We start from the raw sequence: 23,345 nt of genomic DNA, 5'->3' as shown, positions 1-23,345 counted from the left end.
TGCTGTGTGCTCCACAATCTGTGTGAGAGCAAGGGGGAGACCTTTATGGCGGGGTGGGAGCTAGAGGCAAATAGCCTGGCTGCTGATTACGTCCAGCCAGACAGCCGGGCCATTAGAAGATCCCAGCGGGACGCCCTGTGCATCCGGGAGGCTTTGAAAGCTAGGTTCCTGAGTGAGCAGGGCAACCAGTGACTTTTCAGTTTGTGGACAGAGAAGCTGAACCTGCCCCCGTTTCTTTACCCAGTTCATTTTGACTATCCTCTCCAGTTACATACCCCCTTCACCCCCTTCCCCTTCCCAAAAAATAAAATCATTTCGATTTTGTTAATGAACAGCGTTGTCTGTATTGCTGTTTTCGCGGGAATATTTTAAACCGGGGACGCAGACTGTGGCGGGGGGCGGGTTCAGTGTTCTGATGCAAATGATGCTTCTAAACTCCCGGAATGACAGGCTCCGCACTGGTGGACTGGTTATTTCAATGGAGAACATGAAAAACACCTCCCAGACTGACCAGGGTAACCAGTGACTGCACTGTGTATGTGTCCTGATGCTGGACCTGACACCGCCTCTGTACCCTGCTAAAGGTCACTGTCCTGCCCAATTACCAAGCCCCTTCCCCCCCTCCAGACAGACTCTCCCTCAAAAGAACCTGACTGAAACAGTAATGGAGAGAAACAAACATTTTATTGCGAACCAGACATGAAACGTGGGGGGTGAAACTTGGACGGGGGCTTGTGTGAGGTGGGTAGGAAAGGACTTATGAAATTTTGGGGAATTTCAGCCTTCTAGTGCTAGAGCAGTCTGCAGGGGTTGACTGAAAGTTTTAACGGCCCTTGCTGCCCCTCCTTCTTTGGACTTTGGGTGAGGGTGGTGTGGGACTTGGTGGCGGGTGAGGGCGGTTACAGATAGACTGCAGCGGGGCTCTGTCCTCCTGCCTCCGGTCTTGCAGAACATCCACAAGGCGCCGGAGCGTGTCCGTTTGCTCCCTCATTAGTCCAAGCAGCTTTTCAGTAGCCTGTTGGTCCTCCTGACGCCACCTCTCCTCCCGTTCCATGACTGCTCGGTGCATTTGTGACAAGTTCTCCCTCCACTGTGTCTGCTGGGCTGCCTGGGCTCGGGAGCATCCCATTAGTTCTGAGAACATGTCTTCACGCGTCTTCTTCTTCCTCCACCTAATCTGCGCTAGCCTCTGGGAGTGTGCTGACAGGCTGGGTTGGGAGACAGTCGCAGATGTGTCTGTGTGAATTTTAAAAAGGGAGTGAATTCCTGAGACAGATAAATGAAATTGTATACAAAGAACCTAGTCTTTCTCTGTGAACAAGACCATGCACTGAACCTCTCACATGCGCACTCAGGACAAGGTCGAATTTTCGGCCGTCGCCTTCAGTGCCTGTGGACTTGCGGAGGTCTTGGAGTGTTCAGAGAACTGTGGCTGGAGACCTGAACTTCTGGAGCGGGCAATAATGGTAAGCCGCAGACTTGTGGCTGCTTAAAACTCCAGCAGTAGCACTGGCCTCCTTTCACATTGAAAGCAATGCCAGTCTCTGCTGCCAGCAATCAGGACAGCATCAACTCTGCCCCTGTCCCACCCCCTCGCGGCTGTCCCAGGGAAAGATCCCTGTATGCTGCCCCTCTCCCTCCACCGCGTGGCTGTAAAGCAGTCCCAATACTAACAGTCCCCTCCCTAATTCAAAGCAGGGCGTCATGAGCGACATCACCCTCCTGAGGATCCCGGACACCCAGAAAGAACGCATGCTGCGGGAAAGCATGCAGAAACCGGGGCCGTATGCCACCATGCTATGTCGGGCCATGATCCCCGAGTACCTGATTGTGGCGTGGAGGGGACATGTCTGCTACCACGGAGGGCCCAGTAAGATCGCCCTACCCCGGAACCTCATAAACAGGCTTGAGATCTACCTCCACGAGACCTACGAGGAGTTCTCCTACGAGGATTTCTCGTCAATCCCCGGCCACATTGACCGGATTTTCGCCTAGGTGCACTGGGACTATGGAGTGGAGCGTCTTGGGCCTCGGAATCATGCAGTAACGGACATTGTGAAAATTTTTTAAAATACTTGGGACTAAATTGAGAAGAGCCTAAGACAGAGAAATCATGAAAACCCATTTGTTACCTTTGTAAATATTCCTGTTTTGCACCTGATTCTTTTTTACTAGTTTACAGCACTTTTATAAACATACATTGTTAATAGTATAAATATTACCGTTCTGTTTTAAATAAATGTTTACATGTTTACAGCACTTACTGCTTGATCCTTCCCCTGATTCTGTGTCCGGGGTAAGGGATGGGGACGGTTGGTACGGGATCTCGGTAAGGGTGATGAAGAGCTCCTGGCTGTCGGGGAAATCAGCGGTGCCAGCGCTGTCGACTGCCTCGTCCTCCTCATCTCCTTCTTCATCTTCCCCGTCCGCTAACATGTCCGACGAGGAACCGGCCGCGGACAATATCCCATCCTCGGAGTCCACGGTCAGGGGTGGGGTAGTGGTGGCGGCCGCTCCCAGGATGGAATGCAGTGCCTCGTAGAAACGGGATGTGTGGGGCTGGGATCCGGAGCGTCCGTTAGCCTCTTTGGTTTTTTGGTAGCCTTGTCTCAGCTCCTTGATTTTCACGCGGCAGTGCGTTGCATCCCGGCTGTAGCCTCTCTCTGCCATGGCTTTGGAGATCTTCTCGTAGATCTTAGCATTCCTTCTTTTGGAGCGCAGCTCGGAAAGCACGGACTCATCGCCCCACACTGCGATGAGATCCAAGACTTCCCGATCAGTCCATGCTGGGGCCCTCTTTCTATTAGATTGCACGGCCATCTCTGCTGGAGAGCTCTGCATAGTTGCCACTGCTGCTGAGCTCCCCTCGATGTCCAAAGAGGAACTGAGATTCAAACTGCCCAGACAGGAAAATGAAAATGAATTCAAATTTTCCCGGGGGTGTGGCTGGTCAGAGCATCCGAGCTCGGACTGCTGTCCAGAGCGTCAACAGAGTGGTGCATTGTGGGATAGCTCCCGGAGCTATTAGCGTCGATTTCCATCCACACCTAGCCTAATTCGATATGGCCATTTCGAATTTAGCGCTACTCCTCTCGTTGGGGAGGATTACAGAAATCGATTTAAAGAGAGCTCTATGTCGAACTAAATGGCTTCCTGGTGTGGACGGGTGCAGGGTTAATTCGATATAACGGCGCTAAATTCGACATAAAAGCCTAGTGTAGACCAGGCCTAAGAGTCAGGCACTGAAGTAGGTGCTAGCATGGAACTATGGGCCATTGTGCTGCTGCCGGTGCCATCTTTCATTGTGGACATAAGAACCTGATCGCTTATTTCATTCACAAGCCCATGACACTTTTCATAAGCATAGAGCTGTCGGTCTTGATGTTCCAGCCTGGATAACTGCATTCTTTCCATCAAAATATCTCCCATGGAGTTTTATTTGGATTCTCATTCTTCATATCCTGTCCTAAATATAGCATCAAAATATTGTGCTGTTAAACAGATGTTCTCTTTCATTCCAGAGGTGGCTGCATTTCAGTGGGTGATGATTTCTTTATAAAGTTTGTAAAGCATTTAGAGATCCTTCCGGTTGAAAGATGCTATATAGGCAAGTAAAGTTGTGGTATTGTTGCTAGTGGTATTTTTCTGTAACAGAATGCTAAATTATATACAAATATTCTCTTTTTCCTGGTCACTCTTTTGGTCCTTATTTCTAGAGCTGTTTTCGATAAAGGAAGGTGCTAAGTATGTCTCAGTGCTCACAAATGACATCATGCTGCCCAGAATTCTCCAAGAGACACAGGGCGCCTGGCTACCGCAACAGCATGTGAGGGCTCCATGTGGCTCGCCCCGGGAGTGGGTGTGGCCATGGCTCCTTCTGGCCATCCGTGGGGTGACTAGTGTCATTCAGTCCTAGTCCCCATAGGCTCACAAGGACAGAGATTAGCTCAAGCCCGCCATTGGAGTTGGGGGGAGGGAAGGCATACCTTGTCCCCTGCACCACACTCCTTGCACATTCACCCTGGGGTAGCTCTAGGCAAAATCCTTTTTTGCTTATTTATCTTCAAATATGAGCTTGATACTGGGTGGGAGATAATCTTGTTTTTGCAGTTGGGTGTTTCTCGTCATTATTAACTTTGAAGAATTACCATCTTATGCTCCAGTCCTACAGCCCTCCTGAACTCTGCAGGAGTCTGCCTTTGCCGGGCAGCGTGCAGGAGTGGGGCTGTACTTCTATACATGCCAGATCAATAACTCTTTCAAACGTTGAATATTGCTGTGAAAAGCAATGGCTCAGCCCATGTAGCTACCGTGATAATTGCACCCTGTAGGAAAGGATTTTTAAAAAGAAATATTGAAATAATTTTAGAACTTTTAAAATGTATGAATATTACAAATTGTCAGATACTGCCAGAAATGAATGAACATGTTGACCATGAAAATATGTATGTAGAATCAGTGGAGAATCTGGCCAGCAGAGAAATCTGGCAGATGGTAGATGAGGCTTCTACAACCAGTCAAGTGAGTTCAGCAAGAACTCTGCTGCTTTCACAGGGAATGTATGCAACCAGGAGGGCAAATGTCAGGGATGCAATGTTCCCCTATCTGTTATTTGCTTACTGGGAGGTTGTGGCACTCTGTGCCTGAAACCAGCACCCTGGAACCCCCATACTCACCCCGTCATATAATTCTGCTATGTTGTGTATGTACAAAGCATGCCTTGTGAGGCATCATTTTAAAAGGCTTGATCTGTTGAACATTAATGTCCTGTTAGATTGTATGTGCTATCACTGGATGGGAAGTTACGAAGTTTTGCTATGTGTGTGTTACTGGAATATGTTGTGCGGTTGGGAACACCCACAACCAGCCTTTCCGGTGCACAATGGAGCAGCCAGACACTGACGGTGGCCCATTAAAGGGAATCCACACTCACAAGGGCTGCCCCAGGAACTGTATACAATGGAGATGTCTCAGAGGGAGCACATAGACAATGGAGACTGCTTAACTCACATCATAGCCAAGGCCCTACCAAATTCATGGCTGTGAAAAACGTGTCACAGACAGTGAAATCTGTTTTCCCCCATGAAATCTGGCCTTTTGTGTACTTTTCCCCTATACTATACAGATTTCACAGGGGAGACCAGCGTTTCTCAAACTGGGGGTCCCAACCCAAATGGGGGTCACAAGGTTATTGTAGGGGGGTCATGGTGTTGCCACCCTTCTGCGAGGCCTACAGAGTTGGATGACTGGAGAGTAGCAGCTGCTGGCCAGGCACCCCGCTCTGAGGGCAGTGCCCCTCCAGCAGCAGCGCAGACGAAAGGGTGGCAATACCATATTAGGCCATCCTTACTTCTGCGCTGCTGCTGGACGTGGCACTGGCTTCAGAGCTGGGCTTCCAGCCAGCAGCCATCACTTTCCAGCTGCCCAGCTCTGAAGGCAGCGCCAGCAGCAGCGCAGAAGTAAGGGTGGAAATACTGCGATCCCCCTACAATAACCTTGTGACTCCCCCTCCCCCCCAGGCCAACTTACTTTTGGGTCAGGACCCCTACAGTTACAACACTGTGAAATTTCGGATTTAAATCTCTGAACTCATTAAATTTATGATTTTAAAAATCCTATGACTGTGAAATTCCACAAAATGGACTGTGAATGTGGTAGGGCCTAGTCACAGCAAAAGGTCTTCGCCTCTTTTATACTTTCTTCCAGCTTGGTGGAAAGTGACATCATCATTTGGCCTCTTTCCCCACAGCTCAACACCTGGAAAGACGTCTGGAGGACAAAGCCTGAACTGGGGCGGTGGTCCCAGGCTGAAGAGACGGCCAGCCTGTGTATGGAAGAGCTGTGACCTGCTTGTATTATCTAACCGGGCGAGCCAGTGCTTGATTTAAATCCTGGCTAGTTTCTAAAACGCAGATTGCAATGTTACTTTTATTTATTAGGTAACCAACTTTGATCTGGGCGCTTATCACTTGTAATCACTTAAACTGTTTTATATTTTACCTTAAACAGGGTGTTTTGGTTGAGGTGCCTGGGAAATCTGCTCCGTGTACAAAAGCTGGTGCACGTCCTCTCACATTGAGGCAGGGGCAGACTAGGTAATAAGCTTTCACTGGTCAGGCTTCTCACCAGGGCAAGATGGGACAGCTCTCATAGACTCATAGACTTTAAGGTCAGAAGGGACCATTATGGTCATCTAGTCTGACCTCCCGCATGATGCAGGCCACAAAAGCTGACCCACCCAATTTCCCTTATCTCAGCTGTTGAAGTCTCCAGATCGTGATTTAAAGACTTCAAGTCGCAGAGAATCCCCCAGCTTGCGACCCCTGCCCTATGCTGCGGAGGAAGGCGAAAAACCTCCAGGGCCTCTGCCAATCTACCCTGGAGGAAAATTCCTTCCCGACCCCAAATATGGCGATCAGTAGAACCCCGAGCATACAGGCAAGCTCTGGGGTGCAACGCTGGGGAGCTGGAGGAATTGGCTGGAGCCTCTCTATTGTTAGTTCGTGAGTGGCTAGGAGAAGCATTCATGTAACTCAGCTGGCTGTGTGAGTGCAGGATCTGGAGGGGCTTGCAGCTTCTCACAGCGTCACAGTGTGAGAGGGCGCTTGGGTTGGTAAGCCAGAGGGCTCAGCGGTACCCCAGTTCCAGGTTGCACCCCAGGGAGAACCCATCACAGAGGTACCCCAAGAGTCCACAAGTTTTTCCCCATTTCATCTGCTGTATAGGAGAAACATGAGAGGTCCCCTTGATCACAGAAACTCCTGGGAGCGTAGCTCTGAGGCAGAGGGGAAGCTGGTGGCTGAATATGTGCAAAGGGCTGGGGAGGATTCAAAACCTGTGGCGGGGATAGTGCAGCAAAACCTCACAAAAAGCCAAGCAGCTCCAAAAGCACAGTCTGATCATAACCCTTGTGAGTGGGGATTTGACGGGGGTGATCTGGGGTGAGTCCCTAAAGTTCACAATGCAGAACGCAGGGAAGGGCCCTTCGGAGGTGGGAGGAAGGGTTCATGACCTTACCTTCAGCATACAAAGGCCCCGCACCAGGGCTGCACCTCAGACTGTGATAGAAACAGGTTCAAAACATATCACAGCCGAGAAGCCTTTGTAACCGTGACGTCCTGTGCAGGGCAGGATTCTCACAGCCCCTTGCCTTGGGAGCTGAATGCCACGGTGACACCTCCCCCTGGAGCACTGAGGGATGTGAAGAGTTAACCCCCACTGACAAGCAGATGTTCTGGCTGTGCTGCGAAGGGACTGGCAGGTATTTTCCAGCAGGCCAGGATCTGCCTCATGAAATGGTCCATAGCTGGATACTGCGGGATCGCAACCTGCACTCAGCAGAGCCCATCGGTCAGCTGGGAAAATGTAGGAGCAAACCCTTAAGGAGATCAAAAGGATCTTGGACATGGGGATAATTGCAGAGTCAGACGGTCCCTGTGTTTCTCCAGTTGTTATGAGTATTAGAGCATTAGTAGCTCCCACCCTGAGACCAGGGCTCAATCCCCAACCAATGCAGAGAAATCAAATTTCTGTACAGCTAGACCTGGGAGAGCAACTGGGGGGAATTTTTTGCTAACATTTCCTAGAACAGACGAAGCCTGAAAATGCAGAAGGGATTTTGCAAGAGAGAAATTAGGATTTGGCCAGGAATAATTCCCTGGGTCCTATGGAAAGTTATTTCCAGTCTGAAGAGCGTTTGTGTTATGGACAACCTTACCAGCACACTTCGCCTTATAAAAAGAAACCAGATTATGGAATGAAAACTGTTGAATGTATGTTATTCATTAAAAGTGCAGTAACCATTTCAAAAGGAATCTAATCCCCAACTAGATTAGAACAGAGCCCTAGACGTATTTCCTCATACTCTGTATTGTTGAAGTAGCGTACGTTCATCACAGGAATTGGAATGGCCGACCTAGCCGGTGTTATGACAGGCTGGTTTAGGTGAGTGCAACAAGAACTTGGGACACTCTATACTGGGTAGCAATGAACGTCTGTAACGCTTTGCATGGCGTATGGGCAGGCGGGGTTCTCAGGCCCTACCCAGCAGATGGACCAGAGGAGGCTAGCGTGAAATCAGAGCTTTGGCCAATCTGACCATCTTTCCTCATTAGACTGTAGTGACTTCCAGCTACTGCTCATCTCCAGATGAAATACCATACAACACCCGAGGCCTAAGGCACACACACACCAGGAGAAGGAACAGATACAGATTTTATTTTGTACAACATAAAATAAACCCCATTTTCCCAACTGTGGCACATGAAAGAAAACAAACCCCTCCGATACAGTAAAAGTGCGCATAATACTGAAACCAAAGGGCAGGGGAGAGCCGGCACAGCTGTGCAGGCTGCTTACAACAGATGGAGAGGAACAGAACGCTTCAGATTAATCCTTTTATTAACAAAAAATAGTGTTAAGACAGTCGTGTGTAGAAGTAGCAAAGTACACAGAGGCTATGGGGAAGGCTGCCAAGCTGCTCTTCGGACTGGTTTATAGGAAGGGTGGGCGAAGACAGGGCTGGACCATGAGTCACCTTTACAGAGAGCCCGGCAGTGCAAGGCATCCGGAAGAGGACTGTAAATTCAGTAGGATACCACAGGACCCATAGGTGCACCACAGAGGAACCCTCCATTTCTCCAGTTGGTGGGAGCATTTGGGGCCTCAGTCCACCCGAGATGCACGTGAATAGCCCCACTGACTCGGATGGAGCTACTCAGCTGCATGAACCTGAGCATGTGCAGAAGGAATCTGTGCAGAATTGGGACCTTGGGTTGTCTTTCAAAGTTCCTCAGGACTGAACCATCCTGGACCAGCCATGAATTGACAAACTGGCTCTCTGCAGCTCCCCGCACGTCAGGACTGCCCCGACTGAGTGCAGAGCTATTTCTGAACTGTTTTGATGGTGATGGAGATCAACTGAGGCAGTCTCAGCTGAGTCCAAGCTGGTTCCGCTCGTCTCTGCTCCATGCTGGAAGGCACCAGTGCCCCTTGCCCATAGCCTCTGTGTAGTTTCCTCTATGTACAGTACAGTGGTATTTGTAGACAACGCACCCCACGTTCCCATTTCCGCGGGGTGGGTTGCAGCATGCTCATGCAGGTGTTTGTTGGCCAGGCTGCTAAGGAAAGAAGTGTTAGCAAGTCCTTGTAGCCGGGTGAACTCACGGAAAAATGGAATCACTCCTCCTCCTCCGGCTGGGCAGCGTGCGCTTTGCAGGAGACCAAGCCGCCAGACTGGCTCTTGGATTCGAGACCGCATGGTTGGTAGGGTGGCTCCTGTCACTCCTTGACTGTCAAGCCTCTGCCCACCAGCCAGGAGTGAGACCAGCCCTTCCAAAGACAGCAACTGGATTTTTAACCAGGTGCTTCTCCCATCCCGTTGCACCAGCCAGCACCAGGAGCAGCAGCAGCTCCAGAAAAGGCGGCGTCTGGCAGCCTCTCTGCTCTCCCCGTGAGTGGCCTTTTTCAGCTAACCCCAGCACCTCGCTCAGATGGGTTTTTAACACGGCGGCAGGGAAACAATGAAGGAAGCAGCCAAGCCTGCCAGTAAAAGCAGAGGACATGGACATCCTGGCATGGTTCGTGAACCCCAGACACAGCAGGGTCAGGGGTGGAGTCCAGTGTGACAGACAGTACGTGATTCAAGGCACTCTGTTGCTCATGGTTTGTTTTTTATTTCTTAAAAAAAAAAAAAGATAGCGGAGACTGGGCTTGCACTAAACCACTTCTCCCTCCCCTGGTTCCCAAGAAGAGAGCGGTGCAGAAAGAACACAGGTTTCACTGGCCTATCAAGTTCCCCAGCATGCAAGGACTTGCTGACTTTTGGTTTCCAATACACTATTACAAGCCTCAGAGGGTCACTACTATGGAGTTACTTCTTTTGTCCTGGATTAGCCAAAATGACTGCTTGGCAAGCAGGTCATGTGATCGCATGACATCACAAGCAGAACCTTTCGTTTTAAAAAACAGCCTCAGACCTTCACCCACCTCACTTCTTTAGAGCCCTGTAGACTGAAAACAAGAGCCATCCGTTTGGCTGCTGTAATAGGCCCAAGGACGTACATTTCACAACTGCAGAAGAAACCTCAAAACGGGAGAGATTGCCATACAGAAAAGTCACAGATACAAAAAGAACCCCCTTTCCCCATCCTAATTTCTTTAAATAACTATTGCAAAAAGGAGACCTGGCCGCTCTGGGCCCTGTGTCTCCCAATACCACACAATCCAACGAGGATACAAACTGGAAGAAATTATTCCATTCAATACTGTTTGGCATGATTGCATTTTATTTAGTCTATCAAATACCTACCTGAAAAACCCAACCAAGCAAGAAATAAGAAGCCGTTCTCCTTCGATTTCACGAATACCTCTGAGAGCATTTCATAGCTGCAGGCTTTGCCCCCTAATGGAACACACCCCAGTTTGAACCAATCCCCCCAAACAAACCTCTGTAGTTGGATGAGGTTATTTCACTCTCTCTTTGCATCCTACAAAGGCCAGGAGCTCACACTTGACTGTGTAAACCCCACAAAGGCAGAGGAGATGACAGTTCCCAGTGCAAAGCAGGGACTGGCTTAGGTTGGGTTCCAGTCCAGTGGCATGGTCCAAGCCAAGCTAAAATGAATGCACAGGAAGGGCAGGACATCCCTATTGGGTGAGAAGAGTTAAGGGTGGCAGAGAGGTCTCGGCTTGCAAAAGGGAGCCTGTGAAAGTCAGCAGAAATGAGATACTCCTTCCAGTGGTTATAAGATTTCAGAGAAACCTTTCCCGTTACCCTTAACTCAGCCTCCCGCCCAAAGGCAATTAGTCCATGGAGGAGTCAAATCCTAGAGGTCCTTCATGATTAAAAACTGGGCAAGCGCTTCAGGATTTGGGCCGTCTAGATTTAGTTTTTCATTTTTAAACACACTTCATTCACCCAAGTTCTAAGTGTTCTACAATTTGCTCTTTCATCTAGTAGCAGAAAGGAAATCCATTTTTTTCTTTATCTAGTGTGCAGAAGCACCCCGAGGCCAAACACTGTTGGGATCTCCATCAAGGACGGTCCCCTACCTTGATTCAGAGAGCTTTCAATGGGTGCCTTCCTGGCAAGTTCTCTACAAATCCATCCTCCCTGCTCCCCACCTCTCTCCTTTCAAGTCTTCCTTTGATGCCCACCGGCCAACTCTCACTAGCTGCCCCAGCTGTCTCTTTGCAGGGGCAAATTAGCATCTGGACTGCTGAGAAGCAGCCATCTAGAGAGAGGAGAGTCTCTGCCCATAACATCAGCAATGAGATCAGCTGTCTAACGGCTAGGACAATCCCTTCACCAAAGCCTGGCAACTTCCAGCTAAATGGCTAGTTGCTACCACAGCTCAATTCCGAGGCGAGGATGAGCGGGGAAATTTACAATGAACCTGGAAAAGCAGGACCTTACCCAGCCGCGGGCCACCACTTCCCAGTCATCAGAACTTGCCTTTGCAAGAAGCCAAGACTCTTACAAGGACAGCTTGTTGCAAGAACACGCCTGGTGGAAGAGATAATGGAGGCAACATTTGCGGGGGAGGGACTGGGGTGGGGAGGTAGGTTGTGGTTCTAGACTAGAGAATTCCCCCTTCCCTCTCCAAACCCAGGTGGGATTGGGATGGAGATGGGGAAGGGGTCTAAGCCACAGGTTCTGCAGATTTCTTAGCTGCCTTTGGCATGGCTTCTCTTCATTCGGTCCTATCAGTCAGTCCTAGAGCAAGACACTGCCCCTTCTCACGGGAGTAAAAAGGCAGACACCAGGCTTTAAATGGAGGTTCCCCCTCCTCTCCGTTCCTCCCACTTATTGAGACTAGCTCCCAACCAGCGTTAACCACTGGTCAGTCTCAGAAGCTTCCAGTCTGCCAAGACCCTACATCAGAAGCACCCAGATGCTGCTTCTCCCTCTTGATGTTTCCAATGGCTTTAAAATCCTCTGCTCAGCAAGAACTCTTCTCAGCAGGCTCCATTCCTAATGGTTTGAACCCAGCTGGCTGTCAAAAAGCCAAGAACCGCCCCACACCCCTTCCTCTACTCCCCCATCCCCTCCCTTTGCCAAGCTGGAACTTTCCCAGTCACCGATTGTGCCCACACCCAAAAGGAACTGATTGTCTGGTCAGCATTTTGAACCAGATTGTACAAAATAAAGAGACACTGGAGCCTCCTCTGGGAGAGCGATTGCCGGGCTCCAAGAACGTTAAAAAAGGAGACGTTCACCCGGGTGTTTCCAAGCTTGTTCCGGCTGGGCTCAGAATGGGGCGGCTCGTGTGAAGACCACCCCACTCCATAGGGTCCAGCCAGGGCTGAAGCTCACAGGCTAGTGTCATTCCACTGGGAGATTGGTCGAAACATGCAGCTTTGCCTTCGGCCTGTGGCCACGATTGGTTGGGCTTTGTTCTGAAGTTATGATTGGTTTTAAAAAAAGAGCAGCATTTGGTTTGACCATGAGGAGAACCGGGCTGGAAGCCTCCAACATAACCAGGGGCCGGTTTTCCTTGTAAATCCTTTTCATCCGAAACTTTTAAACAAAAAGAAGTTTCCTTTTCTCTCTAAACATGATTGGCCGGCAGAACCAAGTACCCCCACTTGGCCACTGGTCAGGTGGGGTCACAGACCGAACCCTGTAGCTCATTGTGATTGGTCGGGGATCTGTCACAGCGAGGCCAGCGACAGCTATCCGTCTCTTGAAACCTGATTCTGAAATGAAAGCTAGAGGACAGAGCCCAGAGCGTCAGTTGCCGCGGTAAACTTGGATCTTGCTGGTTTTCGCCAGCATGTCAATTATGTGCGCCTCAAAGTCCGCATCGTGCACCCCGGTCTTCCGGAACTCCCCTGCATAGCGATTGTTCTCCCAGTAATGGTGCCAGTTGCCCCGGCTGTCTGCCCCGAATCCAAAGACATTCACCTGCAGCCAGAGAGGGGGAACAGCAGTTACATCAAGAGCATCAGAGCTTGGCAGGCGGAGATGCTGCTTCTGGGCAGGAAGGAGCACAGGGCAGGAAGGTGCATTGTGGGTTTTTCTGCCTGCCTCTGACACATCAGGCATTAGCCAAGGCTCCAGCCTGGGAAATCCTGCACTCCGGTGTAACATGGTACATTACAGCAGTCTGCTCAGGGAACCCTTGCTGCGCACCAATCTGGAGCCCAGGCATTAGGAGTTGTCATACTGAGATAGGTGCGGTCCATCGGACAGACAGAAGTTGATCCCACAACCCCGGACGTGCTAGGCAGGTCAAGAGCACGGCCTCGTGCTCTAGTTTGGTGAGGAGTGGGCTGGAATTAAGATTGGGTCACAGTTTATGGGCACCAGCGTGTTACGTAACACTGGGGGGGGGGGGGGGGGGGAAGGTCTCTGGCCTGGGTCATGCAGGAGGTCGGACTAGATGATCACAATGGCCCCATCTGACGTGGGATCTCGGAAAGACGACCGTTTTTGGCTGTATTTTGCCTGAACGAAGAGATTCTAAGGGACGGCTGGGGAAAGGTACCAAGCGGCACAGTGGGCTTCAAATAAACCCCAGGAAGAAGCTACCCGAGTCCAAAGCAGAACCCTTAGCCCAGCCTAGCCTAGGATGCCCTGCCACCACTCCTGGCAAATCACCACCACTCCCAGAGGGAGCCAACGCTTTTCCCAGAGTAAGGAAGCCTGCAAGGACTTGGATTGGCTTTTTCAGGCCATTTCAGCACGAGATGGATAGACAGTAGCAGCAAACCGCTGTCTAGGAGACAGTCGCCATTGGCAACTGTGGGCAGACTTCGGCAATGCTGTGCTCCCGTGCAGGAACGCTAGGCATGGTACCAGCTGCACGAAGCTGGCTAGGACTGAGTGTTACTGGCCAGTGCGTCTCTTGCCAGCGTGGTGAGGAGGCGAGTGCAGGGGAGGGCACGTCCTATGGAACCCCAGATCTCTGGCTCTGCCCCAGCGGCCTTACCAACCATTCCTGAACCCACCTCATCGCAAACGTGAAGCGCGAAGAACAGCACTAGCATCCCCGTGGAGGGGTATCGCCCGTGGTGCTCGGTCCACCTGTCGTGAATGTATTTGAAGAAGGCTGGGTTGTAGATCTGCACCTGGAAGAAAGCCGAGGTCCAGAGGTCAGGCTGTGTAAATGCTCCCCAAAACTAAACACAGGGAGGGGAGAAGCACACGCACAAGTAGCTCAGGAGTGTAGGCTGGTCTAGAACCTCCCTCCTCTAATGGTCAGAAACATTCTTCTAATTTGGGCATTGCAAAGTCAGTCCCCCATTGCTTGGTTGTGCAGGAATCTGGTGCACTCTCCCAGTACTGACCAGCTCCAGGCCACCCCTCTCATGGGGACACAACTGAATGCAAGATCAGCTGTGGGACCAGCAGAACATGGTGCAACCTTTGGAAGAAGGCAACCCCCGAACCACAAGAAGTGAAGAGTCTGAGAAGTTCACGGTACCCGTTGGCGGGAAGATACAGCAACGTTCACTGGCTTCTAGCTACCCCAGAGCCCACGCAGCCTTGTCTGCTAGGGATGAAGCTGTTGGACAAAGACATTCATTTTCCAGCCAGGGCTGGAACGGTTGCCCACGCTCTCAGTGCTGAAGAGCCAAGGCAGAGTTAAGGGAAACGCTCCAGAGGGGAGCGGGAGTGGGGGTTTCTCTAGCCAGCGGATGCTGAGCAGGGTGTTCTGTAGCCCCCCTACAGTCAGGGCTGGCCTAAGAAAGGGAGCCTGGAGCCAGCCTTACCTTCTCCTTGTCCACGCGAAGGAAGGGCTTCACAGGCGCATACGTGCTGGAATAGCAGAGAGGCAGGTTATCTCCAAGGCCACACAGCACTCCACAAGGCATTACCATGAGAGGGTACACACAGCAGGGGAGAGGTCAGTCATTTGCGGCCCCATTCAGGAGGGTCCTGCACCCTGGTCCCACTGACATCAGGAGCAATGCTCAGGTGCTTAAGGTTACATACATGCCTAAGTACCATCCTGAATCGGGGCCTTTGAAGCAGGGATCCAGGCTTGCCAAGGTCCCCTTCTGCCGGGTGGTGAGGGGGAACTGCCAATGCACTCCTCCCTCCCTGCCCAGCAGCTGGGTCCCGCTGGGGGGAGACAGACAGACCCCCCTTTACAGATGGGGAAACAGAGGCCCAGAGAGATTACGCATCCCCCCCACACCCCATTTCCTTTTATTTTCCCTGCATTTACCTTCCAGTTACCTTGGCAATGGCTTCTCATTCTAGTATTATGGGATAGTGTTAGAAGGAGGTGCCCTTCCGAATACTTAGGTACCTCAGGCAGTACCACACCTTTCCCCTGGAGGGCAGCAGTGGGGGGGCCCTCTGCAAGTGATCCCTTCCTTCCCTCCCTGCATTAGGAATGGCGCCAATTCACTCTGTGAGTAGAGCAGCGAGGGCGAGTTACCAGCCCGTGCGGGCATCTGCAGAGGGTGGCAGGCGGGTGTTACTGCAACACTGACAGGCGCATGCTCTGCTCAGCATTAAACAAGCTTGACGGGGAGAGACAAGAGCTGCTCAGAGTCTCTCCAGGGCCCCCTTCGCACAGTAGGCGTTAAAGGGTGCTGGCTTAGGGACCGTACATTTCCACTGCCCAGTGGCCTGGTGCCCCAAATTAAGTAGGCAGATGCTGTAATTCTCTCCACGCCAGTCTGGCTCCCAGTCAAGCCACCGGCTCTCACCCACTCCGCCCTCCTGCCTTCCAAGACAGTTTAGCTCTGGCGAACGCTACTAGCCCCGCGGATCTAAGTCCCTCGTTCCGAACACGGAGCAGGGCCTGGCCAGCTTCCCCAGCACTACGTCCTACTAGCAAGTCTCCTCCCCCACCTCAAGGGGCTGCCACTCGGGGAGTGCCCTGGGCACTTCTGAATACCACTGAGAGCTGGACAAGATGCTTATTTAGGGCCTGATCCTTTGCCCAAGGAACCAATGGCAACATTCACTACTGGCTTTCAGTGGTGCAGGATCAGACTCTGAGCAGAAGCCATCAGAAGATGGTGGCTTCTGTTCATTCCCGGCCCCGCACTGGGAGCCAGCAGCCAATGGGGACAGGCTCTGTGTCCCCCGCGTGGCGCCAGAGGGGCTGGCACACAGCATCTCCGAGCTCGCCGGCCAAAGGCCAGGCAGGAGGAGTGTTTCTTCCCGCAGCCTCGCCGGCTACTCACAATCTGATCTGCCCGGTCGACAGGGCACTCGTGATCCACAGCAGGTCCAGGGCTTTGAAGGGCACCAGCACGAAGCTGACGTTGGCAGGCAGGTTCTTGGCACTCTCTGGGTACATGAAGTGATGGGTGGTCCTGCCCCCGACGTCGGCTTCAAACCCCACCGTGGGGGCCTGGTTCATTCTGCAGAGAGAGCAACCGTCTCGTGACCGTCAGGTCATTTGCACAGAACAATTGGCTTGGTTAGACACACAGGGCAGCAATCCTGATTCAGCTAGGTACACTGTGTATGTGCTTCGTAATCAATGCAAGGAACCCTTTCCATTCCCTCCCCCGCTGGTCAGTCTCCAGCCGCCGCGCTGCATTCATCGAGAGCCTCAAATAAATGCAGAGCCGTCTCCTCTTCTCTTTAAAGACATCCCAGCTATGGTCCTGCAGGGTTCAGAACTGCACCGTCCCGAGCCAGCACACCTCCACCTGCGCCGCTCAGGCGCACAGCCAGGGCCGAGCTGCAGCCACGCCAAACACCCACAGCAGCCTTTGAACATCCCCGGGAGTTTGGGGAGCTGAGCAGCCAGCCCTTAGCTGTAGCTGTAACAGTGGCAGTGGGACAGACAGAAGCAGGACTGCAGTCCAGCAAACATGCACCCAACGCCGCACGGGAACGCTGCTTTTTAAAGCCATGGATTTCCACTTGGGGGCAGGGACTAGCTCACGGTTGGTGTTTGTACAGCACCTGGCCCAGTGGGGCCCCAACCTCAGCAAGTTCTAGGAACAGGCCCTGCCAGACCGGACCAGGCCAGGGATCCATCCCAGTGGAGAGCAGCCTGTGCTAGATGCTTCAGTGGAATGAGCAAGAGACCCAGCCCCAGGGAACGCGTTTCCCAACTCCCAGTATTCCCCAGTGCAGACTAGCTCTACGGGCCAGGGGAAGTGACCCTGGGAATTTAAAATCCCCGACAAAGACTGGCTGAGTTCTAAATGAGGGCAGGGCAGGGCAGGCCTACAGAGCAATCTGAACTCCTTGGGAAGATGGCCCCAATCAAACAAAATGTGGTAAATACACCCAAATGCAAAGTTATACACCGAGGGCCAGGACTGCAAGGAAGCCAGATGGGAGACTGTGCCCTAGAAAGCAGTGACTGAAAAAGATTTAGGGGCCACATGAGCTCTCGTGTGATGCTGTGGCCAAGAAGGCTCGCACGATCCTTGGATGTACAAGCAGGGAAGTAGTGGGTCGGAGCAAGGCAGTGATTTTACCTCTGAACATGGCATTGATAGGACTGATACTGGAATCGTGCGTCCAGTTCTGGGGTCCACGTTTTAAAAAGGATGTTGAAAAATGGCAGAGGATGCAGAAAAAGAGCTGGAGAAGACACCGTAGAGCGAGAGAGTTAGAACTCTGTCTGTTCAGCTCGTCAAAAGGCTGATTGCAAGGTGACTAGATTAGCGTGCAGGTACCTTCACCGAGAGAACATCCCTGGTACTAACAGGGTCTTTAATCAAGAGGAGAAAGACCGAACGAGAACCACTGGCTGGAAGCTGAAGCCAGACAGAAATTAGGCACAAATTGTTCCCAGTCAGGGTGACTAGCTGGTAGCAGTGGGTTCTCCATCTCTTGATGCCTTCAGATCAAGGCTGAATTCCTTTCAGGAAGATCTCATCAAAGTCAAGTTATGGGGTTTCATACAGGGCTATCTGGGTGCAATGTAATGGCCTGTGATCTAGCTGATCTAATGGTCCCTTCTGGCCGTGAACGCTATTAATATAGGAATCAGCAGTCATGACGTCACGTTTCTCTTGTGATTTTGCTCTCTTCCATCATCCAGAGCTCCTTGCTGCACTGTACCACATCACCCAAAGTGCAAGCTGCAATTCACCACTACGTGGCAGCAGTGAAGCAGGAATTGGACAAGGAGCCCAGGCTGCACGCGTTTCTGGCCTGGCTTGCGGCCTCAGTAGTGAGCATCCTTTCCAGGGTGCAACTGTCCCCAGTTCACAGACAGATGGAACGTGACTAACCCCATATATGTTCTATTACACATACACACACACACACACACACACACAAGACAGGAAACGCCCCAATTACAGGTGCCTGTGCAGCCTCCCGTTAGCCCCTGGTGCTGCTGCCTGGCGATGCAGGTTTTAATGACACGACCACTTTCCGTGCAGCACGCCTGGCTCATTTTGTGCCCAGGATGGGGCAGTGCTCAGATAATGAACAGCTATGGACAGTTCTGACTGCGATCCACAGGCCAGTAACCACTGCCCCCCAAACAGTGCCAGAGGCTGCTGGCACGGTGACAGGAGTTAGCATGGACCCCTGATCGAGCCATTGCCGGGGACACACAGGCCAGCCTGGAGAACATTCTCCGTGAGCTTCCCTGAGGCTGGGCAATTAGAGACAGGGCAGCAATAGAGGAGTTTGTCAGCGTCAGGAGCTGGTTTCTGGAGCAACATCCTAACGGAAGGATCGATACTATTCCGCTGGGGCAGTGAGACTGCAGCGAAGGTGGAGCTGGAACAATTCCTGCCTCCTGCAGCAGCTGCTGCATTCCGGCTCCAGCCCCGCTCTCGGCTAGCTATGTATGGGTAGGGCCCTACCAAATTCACGGGCCACTTCGGTCAATTTCATGGCTGTAGGATTTTTTTTAAAAAATCATAAATTTCATGATTTCAGCTATTTAAAATCTAAAGTGTCACGGGGTTGTAATTGTAGGAGTCCTGACCCAAAAAGGAGTTGTGGGGGGATCACAAGGTTATTGTTGGGGGGGTACTGCCTTCAGAGCTGGGCAGCCACAGAGCAGCAGCTGTTAGCCTGGCGCCAGCTCCGAAGGCAGCACCCAAAAGCCGCCGCTCTGCGGCCGCCCAGCTCTGAAGGCAGCGCAGAAGTAAGGGTGGCAATACCACACCCCCCTAAAATAACCTTGCAACCCCCCTGCAACTGCCTTTTGGCTCAGGACCCCCAATTTGAGAAAGGCTGGTCTCCCCTGTGAAATCTGTATAGTATCGGATAAAAGTAACAAGAGACCCAATTTCCCAGGGGGAGAGCAGATTTCATGGTCTGCGATGCGTTTTTCCATGGCTGGGAATTTGGTAGGACCCTACGTATGGGGCAGGAAGAACAGCTTGATTTTCAGACACCAAGCTGAGCTGGCAGTTCGAGCGAGTTTTGTTCTGGCTTAGGTGAGCGAACAGCGTCTGCAAGTCAGAGGGAGAGTAAACAGCAGCCAGGCATTTCTACAGCACCTTCCCTCCCAAAGGCTCCTGGGGGCTTCACGAACCTTTACACGTGCGGTGCAGCGCCACTCAGAGGCAGCTGCCACAGGACAGAGGATGCTGGGCTGGCAACATCCTGCCTAAGAGTCGGGTAGAGCAATGCACACAGCGAGGGCTGATTCTGGTCAATGAGGCTGGGTAAGCCTCTCCACGGAGGAAGATCGATGGGACCAGTTATCCAGGCCGACTCTCCGCTGCAAGACTGGGCTGGCATTTTGGGGAGAGGCACATTCCTGATCACAGCCCTACTTCAGAAGTTATTCCCAGAAAATTACACTGCACAATCTCAGTGCCTAGCACCCGACGCTTGCTGCAGAGGAGCCTGGAGGCACAGGGGTGGCCTCCCATGACATCCAAGGAGCCCGGATTGGTCTCAAAGCCCTCACCTGGGTTCGGATACTTTTGGAGCCATAATTCCCCATGGCTGCGAAGCTCCAGTGTTTTTGAGAACCCTGGGTCAGCATTAACTTAGACAAGGACCTCTCCCTGCAGCTGAACGTTCCCAGCCCCACTCAGAGTCAGGGCGACATCTTCTCCTGCCCCCCACTTCCCTGGCAGAGCAGCAACTCCACGTGGGAAGCCGGTCCCCAAGGGCCTCCCTCCTGCATATAGGAGACCCTGGCCCAAATATTCCCTCCCTGATCCAGTGCAGTCCCAGGGCCCCCAGAATCCAGCCTCTGCACAAACACAACCCGCCGCGTGCCAGCAGCCACAGGGCCCGGATTTATGGACTCCTGTGTCGGAGGGTGAGCTCCAGCGGGCAGAGGACAAAGCCAGCAGGAGCGATCACAGCGGTAAGACAGCAAAGACAACCGGGCTGCATCCAGATGAACCGCTCGCCAGCTTACGACAAGTGGGCGTTCCTCCTGCTAGCTGCGAAGGGAAGCGGGGAGGAGAGTCTATGACAGGGCCAGTGATGCGGCCCTAGCTACGCCGTGGTGCGGAGCCAGGCCTGGCCAGGGAAGGGGTTGGGGAAAGGGCGCGGGGAAGGGAGGAGGGTGTCGAGGTGTCTGACAAGGGCAGGGGAACAGCCAGGTGTTCTAGCTACTGCTCAGGGTCATCTAGTGACCAGCACAAGGACACTGATGAAAACGGACAGCGAATGGCTGATCCACCTGGACCATTCCACCAAAGCTCTTGGTAAGAGGCCTTCGGCTTCCCGAGAGGGGAAACCAGCATGCAGAGGGGGTGCGCAGCAGTGGGGTCTTCAAAAGGGTCCAACTGACTTAGGAACACCAGCTCCACCAGGACTTGTGCTCCCCAGGTGATTCAGAAGATCTGAACCCCTGTCCCCCAGAGAGTCAAAGGGCTCTTGGGCCTGTGTGGACAATCGCACCCGGCCGTTCTGATTTTTGGAGCAAAGAGCGTGGATCAGGAGGCAGCTGGGCTGGAAAGCGAAGGCCGGATGGAAGGAAGGTCCTCCCAGCAGGGCTAAACATCCTGGAGGCCAAAACACCCAACCACTGTCTACCCCGCAGCCCCCACCAGTGCTGCCACACACAGCAAGTGAGATATCCCTGGTCCCTCTAGTGCAGAGATGGGCATCGCAGCGGGGAATCAAGAAGGAAGGAGGTGGGAGACCTCACCATGAAGGTGGATGAGCCAGTGCCAGATCAGCCAGCGGCCTCCTGCACCGCCCTGGCCAGGGGATTTCCGCCAGCGATTTCGGCAGTCAGCTCAGCTTGTCGTGGGGTCTCGAACCCTGGACGTGTCTCTACTGGTGATCCTGAACATTGCAAGTAGCCGACTCTTTCCTCCCTGCGCCTGCACTGTGCCACCAAAGCATGCTGGGAAACCTGCCTTCCCACCCCACCCCATTGGGGGAGGCCATGGGGAAGCTGGGTACACAGAGATTTTATCGTTCCACTGTTTCAATGATCGGAAACAGAAAGGTCTTTAAAAGAATGGAGAAAGATTGTTCCTCCCACCACCGCCATTTACTAACCAGGGCCTGAGTCCTTGGCTTGAGCCTCCCAGTCGGGCTGAGAGCGAGGATGGGGAGCGGGGAGCAGCCGCCTTCCCTTGGAGCTGCTGGGCTAGGGACTCAGCCCTGGCCCCACACCTGGGCTTGTGGAGCTGGCGTTTCCCAGGTTGTGAACCTGGGCTGACAGCTGCTGGACGCGGCTCTCACCGTCATGCTGAGACCTCTGGCTCGGGCCTGCAGCCACGCTACAGAACAGGGCTTGGACCAAATCCCAGCAGGACTCGGGCTCTGACTCACCTCCTGGCACGCTCCTATGGCCTGTGATTCGTGTGTGGATGGAAGGGGGTGTGGGCTCAAACCTGAGTCACAGCCCAGGCTCAGTGTGCAGTGTAGACATACCCAGGGAGGCTGCGACCTGACACGGCACGTGCTAAACACTGCAGCCGCCTCTCTGCACACCCCACTCCCTGCTTTCCAGGGCAGGTCCCAGCCTGGCTGTCCTGCGTTCGTCCCAGAGACAGCCGCTCCCCAGGGACACGACAGCTCCCGACACACACAGCTCTTCCCCTGCCCAGCAGCCACTTCCCGAGACTGGAGTTAATGAAACGAGAAGTCCCGGCCTGGGGAGGGCGGTGGTGGCAGAGGACTCAGCCCGCACAGAGCCAGGCCCGAGAGAGAAGGTGCCCTCTGAGGACTTGGGGGGAAGCTGCTCTGAAATGCAGGGAAGAGCAGCACGTGCGGACAAAGCGCTTCCACCTACTTTGCTCAGACATGATCCAACGCGAAAGCCGGCCCAGCGCTCAGATTGTGCCTCCGTCCGCAGCTCGCCGCCCCACGAGAGCCAGCCGCACCCCCTCCCCAGCGGCGCCGGCCACCCACCTCATGATGAAGTCGTGGCCGTCGATCTCTCGCCCGTAGCCAGAGCCGCGCAGGTTGCCCGAGTTGCCCACCACAGCGCAGCGCCGGCACTTCCCGGGGTCGCGGGAGCCGTAGGGGTTCTCGCCCGGCACGATCTGGAAGAGCTTGGCCAGGACTTCATTAGTGTTGTGGGACTTGAACTGGGGCTGCAGCATCTGCAGAGACACACAAGGGCCAGTGAGACGTCAGGTTTCTATAGCACCCATCTCCATGGCACCCAGCTCCAGCCACCCACCTGGGCTAGACAGTCCTGCTGCCAGGCACTGCTCAGACTGCGCCCATCGGCCTCCGACTGGCAGCCGCTCCTGGGGCACCGGGCAAAGGAGAAGATGGTGCCAGCCTTACCAGCGAGCTCCTGTGGGCATGGGAGCAGCATGAACAGTGCTCCTGGGACAGGACCGGAGCCCCACAGTGGTGGTGGGGGAAATCGGAGGAGAAAGGAAGGGGCAAGATGTTAGAGCAGGGGTGGGCAAACTTTTTGGCCCGAGGGCCACATCTAGGAATAGAAATTGTCTGGTGGGCCATGAACGCTCACGGAATTGGGGTTGGGGTGCAGGCTCTGGTTGGGGGTGCGGGCTCCAGGCTGGGGCCAGAAATGAGGAGTTCAGGGTGCGGGAGGGGGCTCTGGACTGGGGCTGGAGCCGAGAGGTTTGGGGTGCAGGAGGGGGCTCCGGGCTGGAATCGAGGGGTTCAGAGGGCGGGGGGGGGATCGGGGGGGGGGCGGGGGGGTGGGGGGGGGGGGGAGGCTCAGGGGTGCAGGCTCCAGGCAGCGCTTACCTCAAGTGACTCCTGAAAGCAGCGGCATGTCCCTTCTCTGGCTCCTACACAGAGGCACGGCCAGGCGGCTCTGCACGCTGCCCTGTCCACAGGCGCCACCCCTGCAGCCAAGGCCGGCTCCAGGCACCAGCTCGGCAAGCAGGTGCTTGGGGCGGCCAACGGAGAGAGGAGGCATGTCCGGCTCTTCAGCGGCAATTCGGCGATGGGTCCCTCACTCCCTCTCGGAGTGAAGGACCTGCCGCCGAATTGCCGCCGAAGAATGAAGCGACGGCGGTAGAGTTGCCGCAGATCGCGATCA

At 53.4% G+C, this 23,345-nt stretch overlaps 1 protein-coding gene across 1 annotated transcript in view; it reads right to left on the bottom strand.

The window, feature by feature from the left end:
* Positions 1-12,049: 12,049 nt before the first annotated feature.
* The window catches only part of LOC113406935 (CMP-N-acetylneuraminate-beta-galactosamide-alpha-2,3-sialyltransferase 2), a 17,865-nt gene continuing 6,569 nt past the window's right edge, over positions 12,050-23,345 (bottom strand). The window contains exons 2-6 of the mRNA XM_026653848.1: positions 22,232-22,425; positions 16,150-16,329; positions 14,719-14,764; positions 13,954-14,073; positions 12,050-12,907 (exon numbers count right to left, since the gene is read on the bottom strand). Coding sequence (XP_026509633.1) covers positions 12,734-12,907; positions 13,954-14,073; positions 14,719-14,764; positions 16,150-16,329; positions 22,232-22,425 — 714 coding nt within the window. The 3' untranslated portion in view covers positions 12,050-12,733. The remainder of the gene's footprint in view (positions 12,908-13,953; positions 14,074-14,718; positions 14,765-16,149; positions 16,330-22,231; positions 22,426-23,345) is intronic.

This window comes from Terrapene carolina, unplaced genomic scaffold, assembly GCF_002925995.2.
Source record: "Terrapene carolina triunguis isolate 2854851 unplaced genomic scaffold, T_m_triunguis-2.0 Scaffold166, whole genome shotgun sequence".
NCBI lineage: Eukaryota > Metazoa > Chordata > Testudines > Emydidae > Terrapene > Terrapene triunguis.
The sequence above is the reverse complement of the archived record's forward strand: the minus strand, read 5'-3'. Positions and strand labels throughout refer to the sequence as shown.